This window comes from Perca flavescens, chromosome 8 (assembly GCF_004354835.1).
Source record: "Perca flavescens isolate YP-PL-M2 chromosome 8, PFLA_1.0, whole genome shotgun sequence".
Taxonomy (NCBI): Eukaryota; Metazoa; Chordata; class Actinopteri; order Perciformes; family Percidae; genus Perca; species Perca flavescens.
The window spans coordinates 14,540,827-14,564,401 of record NC_041338.1 but is presented as its reverse complement, the minus strand read 5'-3'; the positions used below and the strand labels follow the sequence as shown (position 1 = coordinate 14,564,401).

Genomic DNA, 23,575 nt, shown 5'->3' with positions numbered 1-23,575 from the left:
CTATTTCTTCTCTTTGTAAATATACAGACAAACCATGGGGGTTGATTGTCTTCTCAACCATGCTGGGGATTCCTGCTCTATGCTTTTTAGCTTGTATTGCTGTGTGCATGTCAAACATAAGCTTTTCTTTGCATGGCTTTAGTGTTCATGTTCCATGCCAAACTCACTCCTCTCAGCCTTCGTTGATTCTCTCTCCACAAAACTATCTTTTAACGTTTTAAATTCCCTGTCTGCTTTTATTTCTGGCCTTTTTTTTATTATTCCCTCGCTCCCGCTTATCTTTTCCTTTCTCCTCCTCTTATCTTGTGCACAGTTTTTGAACGATGCTTTACTCTGTACCTCTCGCTGGAAGGCTCGGACGTCTGGGCTCTCTCTACCTGTTGGTAGAAGAGGCAAAGTGAGGGGATGTCAGTACACAAATGCAAAGCAATACCCTATTGTTCACCCTCCTTTCAGTTTTCTACAATGGGAAGCTAGCAGCATCAAGGACATCTGATGATTCTGAGGCCCAGAGTGGTCTTTTGACAGAGCAGGAACAAAACTGACTGATGTAATCCCCATATAAAATAACTGTGAGCATCTTCAGTGCTGAAACAAATAAACTCATTAAGTTATTTTGTGTTTGTTTTCCTTATTTGTGCCTGTTGTGACGGCTCCTAGGCCTATTAAGTCCCTTTGGTTGCTGGGATCTGGGGATTGGCTAATGAGGACTGATGATTGACACCTGGAGTAACTGATTGCTCACCTGTCTATAAGTAGGAGTGCTTGGGCAGTCACGTTCCCTCCCTCCCTCCTCCAGGTTAGTTTGGATTTTGGGTTTAGTTATTTTTGCATTCTAACTTTGATACATTTACAGACATCCATACATTACACACATTACTTATTAACTGATTTCACTACTAAGCAGCTTTACAAAGCCTTCAGACATAAAAGGAGCATAACCCAAGTCAATTTCTGAAGTATTCACCAGTTTAACCTGCATCTGAAAAGGAGCCTACAGTCCTGCTACAACCCCAAGTGTAGATCTCTGACTAGTGGCAGCCAAACCTGCCGACTTGATATTGTACACCTTACTTTTATCTTTTAGTAGAGGACACTTTTTTTTTTTTCCTTTTTTCTTCAATGACCAATCTGATGGCAATAATTGCACACAGAAGAGTCACTTTTTCCTGTAGACTGTCTATCCAAGTTTGCGGACACAAACCCCGCCTTAAGAAACTGTTCATTGTACCGCTCACCAAACATACACTTGTGTGTTAACACATATTCATCGGCTAGCACTGCAGCCTCACCTGGACACTTAACCTTGTGTTCATTAACATAGGTTGTAACATAATTGGGCACAGACTGTTTAAAATGCTCTAGAACCACTGGATCACCCAAAGCCCATACGCCTGCAAGACAACCAATTTCACCATCCTGTACTCTTTACAGGCTTCAGAAGCCTGCTGTGCTTTACCAGTAAAAATGCACTGCAACAACAAAGTCTGCTCCTCATCATGCCAGTCTCTCGAATCTGCAATCCGCTCAAACAAACTGAAGAAAATCTCTACATCACATTCACTAAACTTTGGCAACAACCTCAAATTGCTTGCCACATCAAAACATGAACGAGGCGTTTCAAAACTTAAAGCTGATGCAGAAATTTTACCCTCTTTCAGCAATGCCAGTTTTTGAACTTCCAAATCAATTCACAGTTGGTCCTTTCTGAATTTGATTTTCTCCAATTCCTGTTCATGTTCCATTTTCAAAACAAACAATATTTTTTGTTCTTCAAATGTTAACGCAGTAGTGGAAGTAGTTACACCACTCTTACCTCCCTCATCCCCCAACACTGTCTCTTCTGCCAAGTTGGCCATAATGACACACCTCAGGGCCTCCTTGGTGCCCTTGAGGTCCACATCAATAGAGTAATGATGAGCAATCCTCTTAAGCTGCTCTTTAGTACATTGCTCCAGCAACTCAACAGATGGACCCTGAATGAAATTTTCAACAATATTAGACATAACAAACAAATATAGCAAACATGATACTCAATGTGAAGCAAACAAATCCTCCCAAAATAACATGGCCCAAAAAGAAATATATATAAAATTAAACAAACTGGAGCCTCCTCATGCTAAACTAACTAGTACAATAAACTAGCTAACTAAACTCATTCCTAGTCTTTGGACACGTACAGGTGGCGGGTATTTATTCACTGTAAACCAATAGGTCTGAAAAGGCCCCTGCTATGCAGTCACCCTCAGAACACCATGGATGTGATCCCGGGCATATAGCTCCAACCACTTTCCCCGTCACACTAACAAAATACCCTGCAACAGACTCTCTAATAGAACCTGCTGCTAAACCTGACAGAGGAGGACACCAGTTACAACAAGGCCACACCAAACCGTTAAGCTCTTGCTCTTGTTTGGGCCCTTCAACATTTTGATGTTTATGTTGGGGCATGTTCCTCTTTGGTAGTGTACACTGATTATAATCCATTGACCTTTTTGCGTTCCCTTCAAAATCCAAATCAGAGGTTAATGAGATGGACCCTATTTTTACAGCCTTATCATTTGGATATACGCCATATTAAGGGCAAGGATAATGTGGTGGCAGATGCCCTGTCGCATGCGCCGTGGTCATAATGTTTGTTACGACTGCCTATCATTTTCTTGTTTTATGAAATGTTCCAGTACTTCCTTAGATTTATGAGCCCTGGGTTATGTAGATAATGCGCTGAGCTGAATGATGTTAGAGATGGTATTGACATGGTCGGTTGTTTAGTATAAGAATGTGATGTGTTGTATTAACAGGGTTTTGTTTTTTTCAAGGTCGTGGTGGGACCTTGTTCGTGAGGAGGGGGATGTGACGGCTCCTAGGCCTATTAAGTCCCTTTGGTTGCTGGGATCTGGGGATTGGCTAATGAGGACTGATGATTGACACCTGGAGCAACTGATTGCTCACCTGTCTATAAGTAGGAGTGCTTGGGCAGTCACTCTCCCTCCCTCTCTCCTCCAGGTTGCTTGGTTTGTTTGGATTTTGGGTTTAGTTATTTTTGCATTCTAACTTTGATATATTTACAGACATCCATACATTATACACATTACTGATGAACTGATTTCAAGTTTATCTTTGTTACTTTAAATAAATTTGATTTAACTGAACAAACGTGTGTCTCCCCCTTTTTATCATACCTTTGAGCCAGGTTGTGACACTGTACATGTATAAGTGTGGCCCTGCGGTAAATATCTATAGTGTTGTAAAACCATATATGACAAATATGACTTTTTTTCGATATACTATACAATGACTTTCTTAGACATACTATACTATGTTCTGCTGCTCCAACTAGCACCAGCAAATAGGCACTGCAGACTCTGACTCTTGGTTTGATTCTCAGTCCGGGCTGGAGCTTTTTGTGTGGAGTTTACCTGGGCTTCGAGACTTTCTCTAACATACTTTACTATGGCTTTTTTATGACTTTTTTTGACATACTATGACTTTTTTTCAAAATACTATACTATGATTTTTTTTTAGATATTATACAATGACCTGTTCATCACTTTTTTCGACATGCTATACTATGACTTTATTTCTTTTTTTGATATATGAACTATGCTTTGGCTATTTTTGACATACTATACTATGGCTATTTGACATACTATAATGACTTTTTAGTTCACTTTTGTCAACATACTATTCTATGACTTTTTTCAACATAATATACTGTTTTTTACAAGACTTTTTTGACATACTATACTATGAGTTTTTTAATCAATTTTTTCAACTTATCCCTTTTTCAATATACCATATTATGACTACTTTCAACATGCTATACGGTTTCTTTTTCATGACTTTTTTCGACATACTATACTATGACTTTTGTATCCCTTTTTTCAACATAGTATACTGTGACTTTTGAGTTCACTTTATGCAACATACTATACTATGACTTTATTGATTTACTATGACTTTTTAATGACTTTTTTCGACATACTATACTTTGGACGTACTATACTTTGGCTATTTTCTACATTCTACACTATGACTTTTTTTGATACAATATACTATGATGTTTTTCACCATACTGTACTGTGTCTTTTTCATGACCTTTTTCTACATACTAGATACTATGGCTTTTTTATTAATTTTTATTTTATTTTTATCACCTTTTTCAACATACCATACTATTGCCTTTTTCATATACTAGGACATTTTTATCACTTTTTTGATATACTATGACTTTTTTATCACTTTTTCAACATACTATACTATGACTTTTTTCCATCATACTATACTATGACTTTTTTGATAAATGTTATGCTAATTACATTATCAAAGAATAGACCGAAACACTCAAGATCTCTAAATGTTCAGTTTTACTTGGAAACACAAGGAGTCAGGTACAGAAATGACCATCGAAACGCTCTCTACAACAGCTTTTGTAATACAACGTCATACAGTTTTTTTGGATTGCTTAAGCACGATTTTTAAAACAAGGCCCGTGTTTTCAAAACACTACACACAATTAGCACAACCACACACACAATTAGCAAAACACCTTTGCACCTTTGCAAAATGAAACACTCTTGCAAAAACTATACACTAATTTATAAAAAACATATGTTGTTACCATATGAAACACACACCTTTCATTTGACTTAATTAAGTTTTAACCATATACACACTGCTGTTGCTAACCTAAAACACTTTTAGCAATTCTACTTCTCAGTGATTAGAGTACTGTAAATGAATTACACAGAGAAATTTACAATAAGTTCACGAAACACTACACAAGACCAATGCTGCAGACTGAGGAAATATAATTTATTTCTCTCCATATACACAAATCAGTCAACATGGAGAATCAACAACAAAACATGTCCCAGTTTTCATTCTACGACAGTAGTGTGCATAACACTGTTAGCTCTGCAAACAACAAACCTAAAATATTCTCTCCAGTACAGGTTACAATCACAGAAAAAACAGACAAAACAACAAAAAAAGATCTGAAAAAGTACAGAAAATACTAGACATTATCTATTCGCCTAGCTGGATCCAGCCAAGAGAATTTCATCAACATCACAGGCAATATCCTCATTGGCAAGACAACGTGGGAAGAACCGTCTTGAATGTCGAATCCATCCTTGCTCAGCTGCAACATAGATTTGGTCACAGGCGTCCTCCATGGCCTCAATGAGGGGTACCTGAGCCTGGGGCCAGAGATCATAAACCCTTGCGTGAATATGGGCCCCCTTCCTCCTTGTCGTTCTTGACCCTCAATCCTCAAATGTCACAGGGATGGGTATCAAAAGTGCTGATATGGTGCATCCAATGAGCAGCTGATTACTGTAACTGTAGACAGATTTTCTTTTACCTGTTTCCTTGTTGAAATGTCCTTATGACAGATGCCACTGTATATCTACTAAGATTTGGCTGACTCTTAGTCCAGTCTCCCTCAGCATTAATCCGTGGTTCACAACATGGTCCACTAGTGTGCCTCTACCTCTGGCTGGGCCTCTTCCTCTACCTCCTTTTCCTCCTCTGTGGATTCTCCCTCTCACTCTCATTCTTCTTCTTCTTCTGACTCCTTCCATTTTGGTTGAAGGCAGGTGAACTTACCTGCTGCCTTTTATATAGTGCTTAAACCCGATTGGTGTGTCTACATTTAAGCCATCATGTGTTTGCGTACCTGGTGGCTGTGTTTAACCAATTGGTTCATGTGTGTTCATTTGAAAGCCTTTGCTTTGAAATTGCAAGGAAATGACATCATGATAAATGTCTGTGTCAAATGCATACAAGTGTGTTTACTGTTTTGCAATCACTGTGTAATGTTTTGCAAAAAGTGTGAAGCTGACAATGTGCTTACAGTTGTGCAAATCTAGCCTAGTGTTTTGCTCCTTGAGTATAAGGTTTTGCTAATTGTGGGAAAGTTTTAATTTTAGTGTGTAAGCAATTGTAAAAAACTGTAATAAAGAGTCAGTGTCGTCTTCCTTATCTTCGGACCATTCCGTTCTCTAAACCAGGACAGATTAGTGGCTCCCATGTTATATTTTGGGAGTATAATCATTATAATATGGCATTCTTATGCAAACAGTTTTAATATTAACAAGAAAGAAAAATCCATCCATCCATCCATCCATCTTCGTCCGCTTATCCGGTGTCGGGTCGCGGGGGGGAGTAAATCACAATTTTCTAACATTCCCTCCTGTTTAAACTTTTGCATCTTCAATAATAAAATTTGAAATGAGTAAACGTTTTGTAACTTCAATAAGTATATATATAAACATATGAATATGAGAGTAAATATTAAATGAGTATAAGAATATGTGTATAACATTGTATAAAATTCAGCAATTTCTCAGTACATTACTCATAATGTACAACATTAAACATTTTTTATTCAATGTTGGTCTCAATCATGGTTTCAAACCATCGCAGCACTAAACCTCACACAATATCCACACAACATCCACAGGTCACCAGGAGACATGCAGCAACTTCAAAGGAAACTAGAAAAATACAAATTAAGGTGCTCCCCTTTTCAAATCATGTTTCTAGGAAGTCTTTGAATGGATCATTCATGCCTGAATTCACCCAAAAATAGTTTACTGATGTTCATGTCAGGCTATTTCCACTGATAAAATACACAATTGTCCAAAGTTATTTTTAACGAAATTCTGAGAATAGCACTCTCAATCTGCTGTTTGTATCAACTTTTCATCAATCCAATTCGAATTTGTACATGAGATCATTTCCCAATAAATTATCTGGGCAGCACTGAATCATAATAGCATGTTCATGTTGTTAGTGCACGAAAAATAGAACAGTGAAATGTACTTTAAACATTTCCTGACACACCAACTGAATTAACATAGTTGCCACTAATCTTGGTGGAAGCTGTCACAGGAAATTCAATGCAAATTTTACAGAATTTATAACAACATTTACAGACAAAAATAAAATTTTTCCATACCAAGTTGATTGATATTGAGGCATGTACTACTATAGATGCTTGACACTTCATATAGGTGCTCACACAGGCATCAACTTATCTTAAAAGTAAAAATAAGTTATTCTAATAGTGTATGTGTATTTTTCCGAATGTGAGTCTGTAGGTGCACTACTTCCTTTCACATGCGTCAGATGTGTCAGATCAGGGCCTCTTGCTCCCACCCTCCTTCTCTTAGTCCATCTGCTGGCTGTTGGTCCGTACTTCCAGACAGGATCCAGTGTCTTTTTGTTTGGTGAAGCAGGCCTCAGGGTCATATGGTTGAAGCCTTCTCATTTCAGCATCATCAGTTTATCAGAGAATGTTCACCAAGGCTTCGGGTAGGGCATGTGGACATTGCTGCTGGCTCTTTGGTTTGGCACAGTACATCTCCAGATGCTGAAGTTCACAACCAGACGGCCGACAGCAATGGCCCACTATCCCTTTCGCTCTGAGCCGAGAACCGTAACCAGACCACGAACCTTTACAGTGTCTAGCTGTGCTGTGGTCTGAGGTGCTGTGGTGGTGGTTGTTGTTGTTGTTGTCAATCTTCTGGGACTGAGTACCCAGGGCCCTCATGTGAGGAGGGCCCACAAATATGCTAGATTTAATGGAGGGGCCCATAGAAAATGCCTTTCTACAGGGCCCAGAACTTTGAGCTACGCCGTTGCACATACCTTGAACTGGTAAGCCTTAACATATTTTTAGACAGGATTATTCATGTTTTTTTCTGCTGTTAATTTTCAACTTTTTCATTTACATCATTGATAGAAACTGATATGGTTATACAGCTAAATGATGAATAATCTAGTCTAATATTGCCTCTGAACCAGATGAATATTTTAAGTGTTTTAAGTGTTTTTTCCCATACAATACATGTCCACTTTCTAACCTGGTTCTTCCTGGCCCCTCTCTTTGTCCACTCTATCTCCATCCTGCTCTCTCTCTCTAAATCCTCCTCTCTCCCTCTATCCCCCTCCCGCCATCATATCACTGACAATCACATACAAAACATTTTGTAATCAACTAGAAAATAATCTTCAAATAAAAGAGAAAAAAAAACACAGTACACACTACTAGGATTATATATATATATATATATATAAATACTGTATATATATATACTGTATAGCCATTTTCTCACCTTGTTCATCTTGCTCTCTCTGCCCTTCTCCCTCTCTATTCTCCTCACTCCTTTGTGCTGTCAACCAGAAGGCAAATGTAATCGACTAATCAACAGAGAATGCATCGTGTAGGCTACCAAAGGTTATACATTCACCTATTTATAACGTGAATATGGGGTTGCTGTTCAGTGCAGTGGGATAATGTTAAAGGCTTGTCTTATACTTTCTCACCTGAACCTGGCTGTTTTCTTTAAAAAAAGAAACATATATCCATCTATGGGGAAAGAGACTGTGGATCAGGGTTTGTTGTTCCAGTGTTTCAGTTCTGATATGAATGAGTCTGATGATCCGTCAGGTCGAATTATTTATTTTTAGGGGTGCTTCAGCCTATTGCACATCAGATTAAAGTGGCGTCTCTTAAAAAGATACAAACAGGACATTAGTGTTGACTGCTCCTTTTGGAAACCTGGCTCCTAAACATTTATTTTGGTCCTGTAGTTTTTCTATTTCCAACATATTGAATCTGTCATACCAAAGCTTTCCGTTTGTCCAATGCTTCTACCATTAATCTGATCCTGTTACTATCTAACTTTCATATTTAGAAGTCTAATGTTGCTAACCACAAACCATCCTTTTTAATCTTTTGAAAATTAACTCAAACATTTCATCAATTCAATAATCTAAAAATAAGAAAGCTATTAAAAGCCTCAACCTATGTATGTTGATGAAGTGATTTATTTCCTGTAATTCTGGGTTTCTGTTCTTTGTGTTCTGATTGTTGCTCTGCCTGTCGCTGAATGCTCTTTCAATAAAGGAGAAAAAAACATCTATAATGCTCAATCAATATCAGGATGTTCCTTTGTGACCCTCAACCAATCAGATTCAGATGCTTTTTGGCCTTTGAAACCATGAACTGCAGTCAGCGCTGGAAGAAGTATTCAGATTACTGCAGTAAGAGTATTAATACCACACTGTAAAAATACTCTGTTACAGTTAAAGTCCTGGATTGAAAGTAAAAGTGTGTAAGTATCATCAGGAAAATGTAGTTAAAGTATTAAGCCAAACAGTTGTGTTTAATGGTCTAATCATTTCAGATGGACTTGTAGGCCGTTATATTGTTGGCTGGTTTCATTTAGAATAAAACATCCGATTTTATAAACTACTTGTGTTTAGTGTGCAGAAATATTAATGTGTAAATTAACTAAAGATGTCCGATTGATGTAGTGGAGTAAAAAGTACAATATTTCTCAAATATAAAGTTATAAAGTACAAGTAACTCAACATTTGGACTTAAGGACAGTACTGGAGTAAATGTACTTAGTTAAAGGGGTGATAGAATGCAAAACTGATTTTACCTTGTCATAGTTAAATAATGACAGTTTAGTGGGTAACTAGGACATACATAGAACCTCTAAATCCCATTGACACCTCTTTTCTCTGCAAATCTCACTATTTGAAACGGAATAGAAAACGAGCAAATCTCAACGAGCCCCATAGTTGACGTCAACTATTGCGGCTCCACATTTGGCTCTAGTCTCTCTCTTTGTCAAGCAAAGACTAGATCAGTTAGTCTTCTGAATCTAGGTCGTGCAGATCTCAGAAATTGTATACATTGTTCATCTGCTATTTTACCATTAAATTCACTTCTGAGACTTTTTTATGTGAGAAATCATCTATGTAGAGGTCAAATATGGGCCGTTTTACGAAAATTGATGTCTAATTGCAAACTTTGTCCGACTGTGTGTCGGAATTCAGAGGCCGGTGCTGCCTGTGTTGCTGCCTGTGTTGCTGCCACCTGGCCTGCCTTCCTTCACAGACCCCGGCCTGCTGTGAGGTAGATGAAGCTCAGTCACGGCTGGCAACCCACAGCACTCCATACCCGCGCAAAGTCACCGTTTTGGGCTAATGGACTATGAAACGCCGCTGCTCTGACAGAGCTCCAGGGCCTGCAACTCCCCTCTTCCTGCTAGCTAAATGCCCGGTGTATGTGAGTGAAAGCGCGGTCACCGAGCTTGTTACGCCACCAATCTCTTACCACAGGTTCCAGTTACTCTTTTAATGTGTGTAATTATAATGTGTTGAGTTATTTAAACAAACGATTGGGGAAATAAACGCTGCTTGTCCGTGAGTCTCATTGATAGAGCCTGCGGCTGGATGTAGCTCTATCAATGAGAGCTAGCTAGCCTCCTCTTAGAATTCCTCTGGAATTCACAAATATTCATTAACTTGAAATCGGACACCGTTGTTAGCTTTATAAAACATTTAGTTAGATGTTGTATATGTGGCGTGACAAAATTCAAACTGTAAATATACTCGAATTATGACCAAAAATGAAGCTAATTAGCCGCAATCTGTACACATAGGATTGAAGGGACCGTCGCAGCTAACAAAACCCTTACAGTTCACAAATATTCATTAACATGAAATCGGACACTGTTGTTAGCTTTATAAAACATTTAGTTAGATGTTGTATATGTGGCGGGACAAAATTCAAACTGTAAATATACTCGAATTACGACCAAAAATGAAGCTAACTAGCCGCAATCTGTACACATAGGATTGAAGGGACAGTTGCAGCTAACGAAACCCTTACAGCTCACAAATATTCATTAACTTGAAATTGGACACCGTTGTTAGCTTTATAAGACATTTAGGTATGTTGTATAGCTAAGTGGCGTGACATGTGTGTAACATGTGGTAAGAGATTGCTGGTGTAACAAGCTCACTGACTGCGCTCTCACTATCACACAACGGGCCATTTAGCTAGCAGGAAGAGAAGAGTTGCAGGCCCTAGAGCTCTGTCAGGGCAGCGGCGTTTGGTAGCTAGTCCATTAGCCCAAACGGTGACTTTGCGCGGGTATGAGGTGCTGTGGGCTGCAGGCCGGGGTCTGTGGAGGAAGGCAGGCCGGGCGGCGAGGCAGCAACACAGGCAGCACCGGCCGCTGAACTCCGACACACAGTTTAACCAAATTTGTAATTAGCCATCCATTTTCGTAAAACGGCCCATATTTGAGCTTTATATAGTTGATTTCTCGCATAAAAAAGTCTCAGAAGTGAATTTGGTAACGAAACATTCTGTCGTGTCTCTAATGTGTGTGTATTGGGGATTCGCTCAACCAATCAGCACGCGTCTCTAATACGTGTGTATGGCGATTCGCTCAACCAATCAGCGCGCAGATCGTCTAAATATTCATGACCATACCATATTTGGAAGAAAAGCTCTTGTTACAAATAGGGCCAAAACACAGGGATGCATAAGGGCCAATAAAATATCAACCAGGCCATTTTCAGCCCAACTAATGTTACATATCCCATTAAGAAACCATAAGGAACAGTGTGAAATACCCTATATAATCATTCTATCACCCCTTTAAACTCCAGCACTGAGAGCAGTGAATTTTACTTCTTCTGGCTAATTAAACTCTGCTCACGCTGAAGGTGGGTGGAGCTTAGATGGGAATTACATATACACTAATCTTTTCTTCCAATGAGAATGTAATTAGTCCCATCCTAACAGGAAGAAGATGTCAATCAATTAGCCCACACAATCAGTGAGATCACCTGAGACAGCTGTGTGGCTGTTGAGACTTTAGGTTAGATGTTTCTTCCAGAGCTTTTGGACAGCAGACTGCTAAACAAACATAAGCACCTTAACTAAACAGTTATTAATGCTCTTTGGTAGACATATTGTAAAGTTGAGAACATATGCACCTTAACTAATAATTAATGTAAAACAATACGGGATAAGCATTACTAAACCATAACTAAACAGTTATGAATGCTCTTTGATAGACTTATTGTAAAGTTAAGAACATATGCACCTTAACTTACACTTGATAAATGCATAAATGAATAAGTATTACTAAACAATGACTCATAGTTTATTAATACTCTTTGACTTAAACATTAACACAGCTTTTAAACATTAGTGAAACATTGTCAATGTGAAATCAAATCTTCATGACAACCTTCTGCTATGCACACATATTCAAAATGTAAATAAGGTTTTCATTTGATTCTGAGTCAGTTCTCATCTTTCTTTCCACTGAGACTCAGAGCTATAACAGTTTAAGTCCAGTATGGAGATTATACTGGAAATTGTCCCGCTCTTGTCATCTTCACTGTCATGTCTTCTGGATAGTTTTCCTCTCTTGAAACCTAACAAACCAAGTGGGATATATAAATTTATTTTAAATGCATGCAAAAGCTACGGATGCAAGAATTTATCGTTCACTAGATCAACATAAAATCTTAACACATATTGTACAAATGACAATAAAACATGATAGGGCAGCCATAATGGTTAAAGGCTCTTTAGTCTGGTAATTAACTGCAGGCTAAAATATGTTGACATGCTAGCTTTACTTGCACATACTCATCTCCAAGTACGTGAAACTCTTAAACGGCATATCATAAAGTGACTGACAATACCAACACAGTCTCACTCCCTACTCGTCAAATGTTTGACGAGGGGGTCCGTCAGATAGACATTCATGTTATCCCCTCACTGTCGGATATCAACGAAAGAAAAAAACACGCCCCCCGCCCCTTAACTCGAAATCTGTGACAGTTATTATTGGTATTTTTAGCCCAATAACCGCTGTTTTAATCAACATTCACGAGATATTATCATGGTTTATATGTATTTCTTTTAATGTTATTATTTCGGTCTATTTCGGCCAGGGAAGCTGGGTTGCTTTTTTGTTGATTTATATTTTCTAAACTATAATGCTACATCTATCAACATTTATTTAGATGTTATCATGGTATTCATTTCTTTATTTTAATAATATTATTTCGGTCTTATTACCGGTAAAATATTACAGTATATGCTGTAATACAGAACATTACGATATGATCCAAGCTGGACGCATTCAAAGCCGATATCCCCCAATGCAATGCGGCCATTCATTTCAAAGAATCGGGCAGCGATCAGCTGGTCTTTAACGCCAGGATCACTTCAATATACATATATACATTCAGTGATTATGTCACCAGCAACAACACGTTGCTCATATTTGTTCCAGTAAGTTATGTACCATAACCATAACTCCGGAAGTGACGTAGTACGTCCCGCTCAGCGTATACGAAGATAAATATATATAATCAGGGATAGGAAAGCAATCTTTATTTTATGCAAGAGAACTGAGGCTGATTTTATTTTACTTCAGGAAACACATTCTTGTGAATCAGATGCCAAATTCTGGAAGACTCAGTGGGGTAATTTAGCTCATTTTTGCCATGGTACTAATCATTCAGCAGGGGTTTTAATTTTATTACATAAATTTAGAGGGGATATTCTTGTCTTGAAACTGTCTCTTCTCAAAATGGTAGATGGATTACGTTGATAATTAAACAAGACAATGCTATTTTTATTGTTTGTAATATATATGGGTTTAATTCCCACGCTTCTAATAAGGTCTTATTTACTGAAATAGCATCCAAATTGAAAGATCTGAATATTAAGTACCAGGGTTCTTTCATAATTCTTTGTGGAGACTTTAATGAATGTCCTGATGATGAGTTGGATAGAGACCCCCCTAGGCTTAGTCAATCTTCACAGTGCAATAACCTTGTGTCATTTCTATGCTCCAACCTTTCCTTGACTGATGCATGGCGTTTCTTCAATCCCAGTACCAATGACTTCACTTGGTGTAACAGAAGACTGACTTTAAAATCTAGAATTGATATTTTTTTGATTTCATCATCTATCCTTCAATTCGTGAAAGAAGTTAATCATCTTTATGCCCCATTAACTGACCATAAACAAATTATTTTGAAATTAAGTGCTACTCAGGAGTCATCAGGTTGTCGAGGGTATTGGAAATTCAACAACTCTCTTTTGAAGGATGATTCCTTTAATGACTCTATCAAAAACTAGCAAAAGAACTCCTCAATGACGACCTAAACGACAACTACAGGATAAAATGGGAATTCTTTAAATACAAAGCCAGATGTGTTGCGGTTAAAAGAAGTAAGGAACTAAAAAAAGAAAAAAGTAAGGTAGAAGCTGAATTGATGCACAAACTTCACCTTTTACTGACAAAAATAAACATTAATTTGGAAGAAGAACTCGAAATAAGGAAAATCCAGCTACAGCTGGACCAAATGTATCTAGACTTGGCAAAAGGAGCATTCATTAGGTCAAGAGCCAAATGGCTTGAAGAAGGGGAGAAGAACACCAGTTACTTTTTTGCTCTTGAGAAGAGAAATTTTAAAAGAAAATCTTTATCTGCCCTTAATATTGACGGAGTTCCTTCTAAAGATCCAAAGCTAATTTCTAATTTTGTCACCAAATTTTATAGGAACTTATATGAATCACAATTTAATGCTAGTGATTGTGCAAATTTTTTGAATAATCTTCAAGCTTTCATCCCTTCGATTGATGAGGAATTTAAATCACTATGTGAATCTGACCTGTCAGTCAATGAAATTAAAGATGCACTTTTTTCAATGAAGAAGGGCAAATCTCCAGGAATCAACGGCCTATCTGTTGAATTTTATATACACTTTTGGCAATACCTTCATAACTCTCTAGTATGTATGTACAAAGAATGCATCAATCACGGGGAGATGACAGCTACAATGAAGCAAGGTATCATATCTTTTATCCACAAACCTGACAAAGACCCTCTCTTAATTGATAATTGGCGTCCTATCACTCTTTTAACATTAGATTATAAGATATTGGCTTTAGCTTACTCAAACAGACTGAAAAAAGAGCTAGACTCTATTATAGCTGAAACTCAAACAGGTTTCATGAAAAATTGACATATTAGTTGTAATATCAGACTCATATTAGATCTGTTGGATTATGCAGATGCAGTTAAGTCTGAGGCACTCATTTTGTTTCTAGACTTTTATAAGGCCTTTGATACAATTGAACACAAATTTCTCTTACAGTCCCTTAATGTGTTTGGCTTTGGTAACAAGTTTGTAGACATTGTCAGTATGTTTTATAAAGATATTAATAGCTTGGTTATAATTAATATCAATACCTCTAAAAGATTTCAAATTAATAGAGGGGTCAGGCAGGGGTGCCCTATCTCGCCCTTCCTATTTATTTTGGTCTCTGAATTATTGTCGCTTAAAATTACATCTGACAAAAATTTTGAAGGAATCTCAATATTTGGTAAGGAGTTAAAAATTTCCCAATTGGCAGACGACACTACAATTTTCCTAAAGAACAAGAACCAGTTAGATAACTCACTTGATAGATACATTTTCCAAGGCTTCAGGTTTAAGATTGAATATGTCCAAATGTGAAATCTTATCTCTACATTGTTGTGATGATCGTGTTGTCCCAGTTAAGGACTCTGTTAAGTATCTGGGGATATTTATAACTAGAAATCTTATTGCTAGGCAACATCTAAATTTTTCAAGTAGAATAAAGAAAACAAAGAATATTTTTAATATCTGGCTTCAAAGGGATTTGTCTATTTTGGGTAGAGTTCTCCTCTCTAAAGCAGAGGGTCTATCTCGTTTTGTGTATCCATCTTTATCCTTATTCGTAAATAACTCATCAATCACTGACGTAAATCGAATTTTTCTGGATTTTATTTGGAAAAATAAGTCCCACAAGCTAAAGAAAAATGTACTTTCCTGTAGTAAAGCAGAAGGAGGTCTTGAAGTCCTAGATTTCAGTGACACTGTGAACACCTTTAAAATTAATTGGTTAAAAAGATGTCTTAAAAACCCTGAGTCAATTTGGTACTTTATCCCAAATTACATTTTTAACAAAATTGGATTCCATCAGCAAGCCCTTTTAGCTTGGAAGCTAGCCTTTGTCCACAATTTTTCGCCGCACAAGACATTCCTCTGGAACAATTGTAACATAGTCATTAGGAACAAATCCTTATTTTTTCCTAATTGGTTCCATAGAGATTTAAACCACATTCTTAATCTTTTCGATGAATCTGGTGATATGCTGTCCTATGAACAATTTATTAATGTACACAATTTTCCAATTCCTTTCAGAGAATTTAATTCCTTAACTCGTGCAATCCCAAATGGTTTAATTCTACTTATAAAAAATTACTTAACCTATGATGCACACGTTATATCACAGCCTTTACTATCATTGGATGGAATTGAAGTAACACACATAAAATGTAACAATAAGCATATTCGCCAAATTTTCCAGAGAAAGAATGCTGTTGTACCAAGGGGCAAGTTTGTGTGGAGTTCCAAAATTATAAACATAAATTGGAGAAAGGCTTGGCTTCTACCGTATAAGTATTGTGTTTCTAACAAAGCTAAGGAAGTACACCTCAAAATTTTACAAAACATATACCCTACTAATCACCTTGTTGCTATATTTACTGACATTGACTCCTCCTGTACATTTTGTAAACATAGTAGTGAAACAATATCTCACCTTTTTTTTGATTGTGAAATTTCCAAAAGATTTTGGACAGATTTGGAGTCTTACTTTTTTGAACCCACCAACTCTATCTACTCCTTTAATCTTAAAGATATTATCTGTTTCTACAATAATTCAGATAATGGTGCTCTTGAGTATCTTATAAATTTTGTTATTTTGTATGCAAAATTCTATATTCACAAGCAGAAATTTTCTAACTCTTCTCCTAACTTTGTACCTTTTCTCATAGAATTTAAATCTCTACTGAAGTCACTTAGAACGTTGGATAACAAAAAAAGTATTAAAATTGTAGATACTGTAGAGCTTTTTTTCCCTGAAACCTCTGACTAAATTGATGTCTTCATGTACTTTTTTTTTTTTTTTTTTTTTTTTTTTATATTGTGTATGTGGGTATATGTATATGTGTGTATATGTGTATATATATATATATATATATATATATATATATATATATATATATATATATATATATATATATATGTATGTATGTATGTATTTGTGTATGTATGTATATATGGGTATATATATATATATATATATATATATATATATATATATATATATGTATAGGGGTGTGTGTATGTGTTTGTTTCTATATATGTATTTTTTTTAAATTTTTTATTATTTTTATAAGTTTGTAAACTTGTTGTTCACGTGCTATTATTGCTTACCTGATTTTTGTAATCTACATTTTGTGAATAAAAAAAAAAAAGATAAATATATATATATATATATATATATATATATATATGTGTGTATATATATGTATGTATTTATGTGTATGTATGTGTGTATGTGGATGTATATCTATATGTGTAATTTTTTATCTCTCCCTTTGTATTGCTTCGTTTGTTTCTATATATGTGTTTTTTTAAATTTCTATTATTTTTATAAGTTTGTGCATTTGTTGTTCACGTGCTATCATTGCTTACCTGATTTTTGTAATCTACATTTTGTGAAAAAAAAAAAAAAAAAAAAAAAAAAATATATAATATTCGTAATATTGATGTTTTTTTCTAACGTTGTATTTGAGGAGTTAAACAATAAAGTTAGTTATAATAATAAAATACAGTTTCATGTATTTGTCTCATGTAATGTGTGCTCGGCCGGCCGGCGGGCGGCCGCAATCTGAAATGGAATCAAGCCATTTCACGGCAGGCAGCAGAAACAGGAGCCGAACGAGTCCCCCCACCCACCCCGGAAGAACTACAAGTGCTCAAGCTTTGTAACAGCTTCTGTGGCGTTTCTTATGGGAGTTGTAGTTTTAAAGTATATTGGTATATTTCTCATAAGTAGAAGTTGGCAGTGTATAATTTTAGATAAACCCTGGGTTTTTTTGGGATGGAGAACACACTGGTGTCATCAGATTTTAAAAATGTAATTTTTAAATAGGTGAAAATAGCTTATTACCATATTTGACAGTGCTTACAGTAAGTACAATTTGGTGACCATATCTACATGACAGCTGATGTCCAGAGCTTTCTATAACAGCTGGTCTTATGTGTGTATCACCTTCTGTTGCTAAATGACAAGCCTTCATACATGTACTGGGTTCAAGGTTCAGAGGTCAATATTTCAAAGCAGGAATAATGTATCCTCTTCAGACTGACATATGTTCCTCTCCAGGTTGAGATCTTTCCAACGATGTGAATGATAGTCCTACGACAATGTTTTAATTTTTACACATCATGGAGACCACTTTGCAGGTGATACTTTATTGTCCCCAGAAGGATATTTGCTTTGAGTTCAAATGCTTCACAAATAACACTTGACATATTGTTTTATCATACAGCTGACATACTTACAATAAAAAACAACATGAACAAAGTGATATAGGCTAGACTGAAGCACATCACACAGCAACAATCACACTATTGCTCATCTTTCACAAACAGTGACAAGAGCAACACAACCATGCTTCATATCATGAAGCTATTGCACACCCTCAATCTCAAGCAACATTATTTAAAGTTTTAATTGAGGTAGGTCCAAATTAGGCCTATAGTTTAGAAATGTTAAGTTTACCCATATCTTCTGCCAGAGGATAAGAGCTCATACTTGGCATGGAGAATAAAGATAGAGCAGACCATATTCTGTGTGCTGGCCTGGAGAGACTGGTTTCTATTCCTCTACACAACCTTCATAACAGTCATAATAAAATTCTCTGTAATGCAGCCTTGTATAACATAAACCATCTGATTCACCGTGGGTGTCTGCTCTAAATGATAACACACACTTTCAACACGGGCCTTCCAGCCAAAGGTGCATGTTGTCCATATGAACACCATTGGGCCTATAGGAGCAGAGCCGATGGATTGGTTCATCATTTATGACCTCTGATATCCTCTGACCCGGTGGTTCCCAACCTGGGGTCCGGGCATCCCCAGGGGGGGCGGCAAAGATCACAGGGGGGGCAAGTCTTTATCTGGTTTGAAGTTGAGGTAAAAAAAAAAATATTTGTACGTTAAACAAATTATAATACACTAGAATATATAATGTATGTGTGCAGTAGGGCTGAGGTAGAAGTGTGCCAAAAATGCCAAAACACATGTTGTATATGTATACATACCCAAACAAAGCTACTACTCTGAGAACAAAAACCTCGGCAACAATCTGCTTATCCTTTTAATTTCCTGAAAATGCTTCCTAAAACTAGACCCTTCTTAATTTTGAAAAGGTAGTCTCAGTAAAGGCTACAAAGGTTAGGATGGCTACAAGCTGTAACCACGGTGATTGATATGAGGATCATCTTCTGAATATAATAATTAATATGTTAGGCCTACCATAAATTAATATTTCAAAAAAGTAATTCATTTAAAACAACTAATAATGCAGTGTGATTTTAAATCAAACTAAGTTCCACACATAAATATACTCATGTTTTCCCCTTCTCTTTGTATATAGTTTATTGTTTTTCACAACAGTACAAGTCAAAACAAATGCAAATTAGTCAAACAAGCCATTAGGCTGTATTTCTAAACACTCAACTGTAGGTTTTTATATAGTATATATAAGGCAAATCAAAGTGCTAAACATAAAACACAATTTTTTCATTATTAGTATTTTATTGTGTAAATTCTCACGTACAACGTGCAACATTCTTTCACAGACGAGGTGTGGAATTACCACGTCACTTCCACGGATTTGTTTAAACGTTATTATGGCCGGCCGGCCGAGCACACATTACATGAGACAAATACATGAAACTGTATTTTAATATTATTACTATCTTTATTGTTTAACTCCTCAAACACAACGTTAGAAAAAAACATCAACATTACGAATATTATATATTTCTATCTTCGTATCCGCTGAGCGGGACGTACTACGTCACTTCCGGAGTTTTCCGCGGATTCGTTTAAACGTTATTATGGTACATAACTTACTCGAACAAAACTGAGCAACGTGTTGTTGCTGGCACAATCACTGACTGTATATATGTATATTGAAGTGATCCTGGCGTTAAAGACCAGCTGATCGCTGCCCGATTCTTTGAAATGAATGGCCGCATTGCATTGGGGGATATCGGCTTTGAATGCGTCCGTAATGTTCTGTATTACAGCATATACTGTAATATTTTACCGGTAATAAGACCGAAATAATATTATTAAAATAAAGAAATGAATACCATGATAACATCTAAATAAATATTGATAGATGTAGCATTATAGTTTAAAAACTATAAATCAACAAAAAAGCAACCCAGCTTCCCTGGCCGAAATAGACCGAAATAATAACATTAAAAAAAATACATATAAACCATGATAATATCTCGTGAATAATGTTGATTAAAACAGCGGCTAAAAATACTAATAATAACTGTCACACGACGCTGAAGTTTGCATCAGATTCGCAGCTTCCGATTCGGCAGTTAAGGGAAAATTTAAGGGAAACTTAAAACTGTCCGATTCAGCAGGGAAACACGATTTACATTGCTGATCCTCCGTTTTTTTAACCTATTACTGTATTGAATGAGTGTTAGTCATTACGATAAATTATTAATTATCTCTAAAACACAGTTTGAGATTTGTGAAAACTTCATTCTATTTGTGAAAAGGCAATAAAGGGAGATTATACTGTTTTTTGCATATGTAGACCACATTGGACCAGGTCTAGATCCAAAACCGCAATACCTAGACTTGTCAAACCTGGACTAAATTATACAAGAGAGTCTAAGGAGTCTTTAAAACACAGTTTGAGATTTGTGAAAGCTTTATTCTATTTGTGAAAAGGCAATAAAGGGAGATGATACTGTTTTTTTTATATATAGACCAAATTGGACCAGGTCTAGATCCAAAACCGCCAACCACTTGTCAAAACTGGACAAGAATTAACCCAGAGAGGCTAACGAGTCTTAAATACATTTTTCAGATTAGTAATGCTTTTATAGCAGGTCCACTGTTTTATTTTATTGCCACAGCATGGCCTTTGCTAGTTGACATTCAACGTAGACGTCCACGTCTCTCCATGTCATTTCTTACTGTATCTCCATGAGCAGGTCTTCCTTCTCACTTCAAAAGAAAAGTAGAAACAGTTATTTTTACCTTTTGGAAAACATCAAAATATCTTCAAAGATTTGCCAATAGTTTAATTTACTCTTCAAATCCTTCTCCTTCAACATAATTGTTGTTCTCTCACCTTTCCTCCATCTGGCCCTGTTCAACCTCTCTTACTGCTTCTGCCAATGTCATCCTCCTCACCTTAGCCAAAGCTTGCACTGTGGCCTGTGTTAGAGGCAACATAATTTAGACATAGTGTGATTGGTTTTCATTTTATCTATAAATGAAGACATTTTTATTACAAAGCTTTTTGTCAGCTCTTATTCACAGTTATGAAATCTTGTTTGATTCTCACATCTGCTGCCATTTCAGACCCTGCCCTTCAACTTCTGCCCACCAGGTGTCCTCATTGTGTTCCTACCTTGCCAGTCACCTCACACCTGCCTGCACTCATGATCTTCATTAACAAATCTTCCAAAGACTTTTGAGTTTTGAGTGTGTCCTCGTTGTAGCATTGCTAACATTTTGTTTTGACTGAATCTGCCTGCCTGCAAATCATGCCTGTCTTAACATTTTGCCTGTGTCGTGGAAGTTTCCTTTGCAGCAGGGGGTAGAGGTTTGAGAGTTTAGTAAATTGAAACAAATAAGACGGACTGAGACTAAAACCAAGTTGGGTTTTTGTATTTTATTAAAGACATATATATTTTGCAAAATAGGAAGAATACAGGTTCACAAGAAGCACGTAGCTCGGTGTGTCAAAGATTCTTCAAATGAGTGGAAGGAACAGTGAGCTTAAATGCACATTTGGGAAAAGGGGAGTGACATTTGAACACAATCAATTGTCAAACAATAAAGATAGCAACCTTCTAGAAGTTTCTTTCTGACGACAGTAAAGATATAGATCCTGTACTGGCATTTATCAGGGAAACACAGGCATACGTCATAAAATCACTTTCATCTAATCCTTTGCCCTTTTCTGACATACATCCTTAAATCTAATCCTCTGCCCCAGCTGGGGTCATGCTCTCCGTACATCTAAACAGACAAGGGGGGAACGGATCTGGGAGGGGATGATGTTAGATTTTGTGGCCTTGTGGGTTATCAGTTCACACAACGGGCATACACTTTCTCTCAGGCTCTCAGTCTCTGAAGTATAAACAAACTCTAATCCACATGCAGGAATGCAAATGAACTGTCTTTGCTTTGGTGTATGAAAATGCAATGTGCTGAATAAAAACATAAGGATTATAAAGAATAAATGCTTAAATGTGAATTTTCCATTACACCTGTTTTTCTCTTTTTTGTGTCCGTGTTATGCCTGCCAACAAAGTAGACTCTGTGATGAATACTTCTGCTTTTTGAGTCTGTTAATCTGTCAAAGTTCAGAGCCTTCACACAGACAAACCACATCTACACAGTTATATATCAGAGGAGGCTGGTCCACTGTATTTATGTGTTATACTCTATACTGCTTATATTGTTTTAAGTGCAGAACTAGCAGACAGATTCTAATTGTGCATTCTTTATATATATAATATATATATATATATATATATATATAATATATATATATATATATATATATATATATATATATATAAAATACACATATATATACATACATACACGCCCGGGACATAACTTAGTTATGTCTTTACCACTTCTTAACCACCTTAATCACGTGGGCCACGCCTTAATCACGTGGGCCACACCTTAATCACATGGGCCACGCCTTAATTATCTTGTGGCCATATAGATATTGAAAACTCGAAGCCAGCATTTAGCACGTGGCCTCGCAAGATATCAGCAAACTTTTTAACCATGAAGGTGCAGTAGCACTACCTCACAGCTTCACCCGGACTGCAATCACCTGGTAGGTTTTAGACCTTATTGGTGTTTAATCTTATTTATTTTGGGTTGATAGTGGGTTTTATTTGGATGTAACTGACAGCAATTCAGCAAACAGCCCGTCTACATATCTGTAGTTATTTGACATGTCAGCAGTTTTTTGAAGATACAGATTTTGTAGATTTGTTTTTTAAAGCTTTGCTTAAAACAAAATATAGAAGAGAGACAGCATCCAGTATTAGTAAAATGAAAGAAATACATCCCCCTTTTTTCTATCTTGATAACTCCCTAGCGCTAACCGTTTAACCGTGCTGAAAATAGCAGTTAGATTTGATTTGTGGGCGCTGACCGTGGTGCTGAAATAGCAGTCTTTTTGAATTGTGCATTTTTCTCTCAGTCCCCACTTCTGTCAGTTTTGTATTGGATCTATAATATTTTCTTAACTATGCTAAGTAGCCTATACTACAATGTGTATCTCATGCAGACCCTGGCCATGACTTACTTATGTCTTTACCACGCAGTAGGGGCCACGCGGGCCACTCCTTAATCACGCGGCCACGCCTTAATTATGTTGTTGCCACACAATACAAAAACTACTCTGCATGGCGTGCATGGAGTTATTCAGATTCTATCCTGCACTTTCACTGTTTAATAAAGTGCTATTATTATTATTATTATTATTATTATTATTATTATCAGTATTACTACTATTATTTATATTATTACATATTCATTCAAAATA

At 36.6% G+C, this 23,575-nt stretch overlaps 1 protein-coding gene across 1 annotated transcript in view; it reads left to right on the top strand.

Moving 5' to 3' along the window:
• Positions 1-3,024, top strand: part of LOC114560621 (serine/threonine-protein kinase BRSK2) — a 182,752-nt gene extending 179,728 nt beyond the window's left edge. The window contains exon 19 of the mRNA XM_028586123.1: positions 2,820-3,024. Within this exon, the coding sequence (XP_028441924.1) occupies positions 2,820-2,857 (38 nt within the window). The 3' untranslated portion in view covers positions 2,858-3,024. The remainder of the gene's footprint in view (positions 1-2,819) is intronic.
• The last annotated feature ends 20,551 nt before the right edge of the window (positions 3,025-23,575 follow it).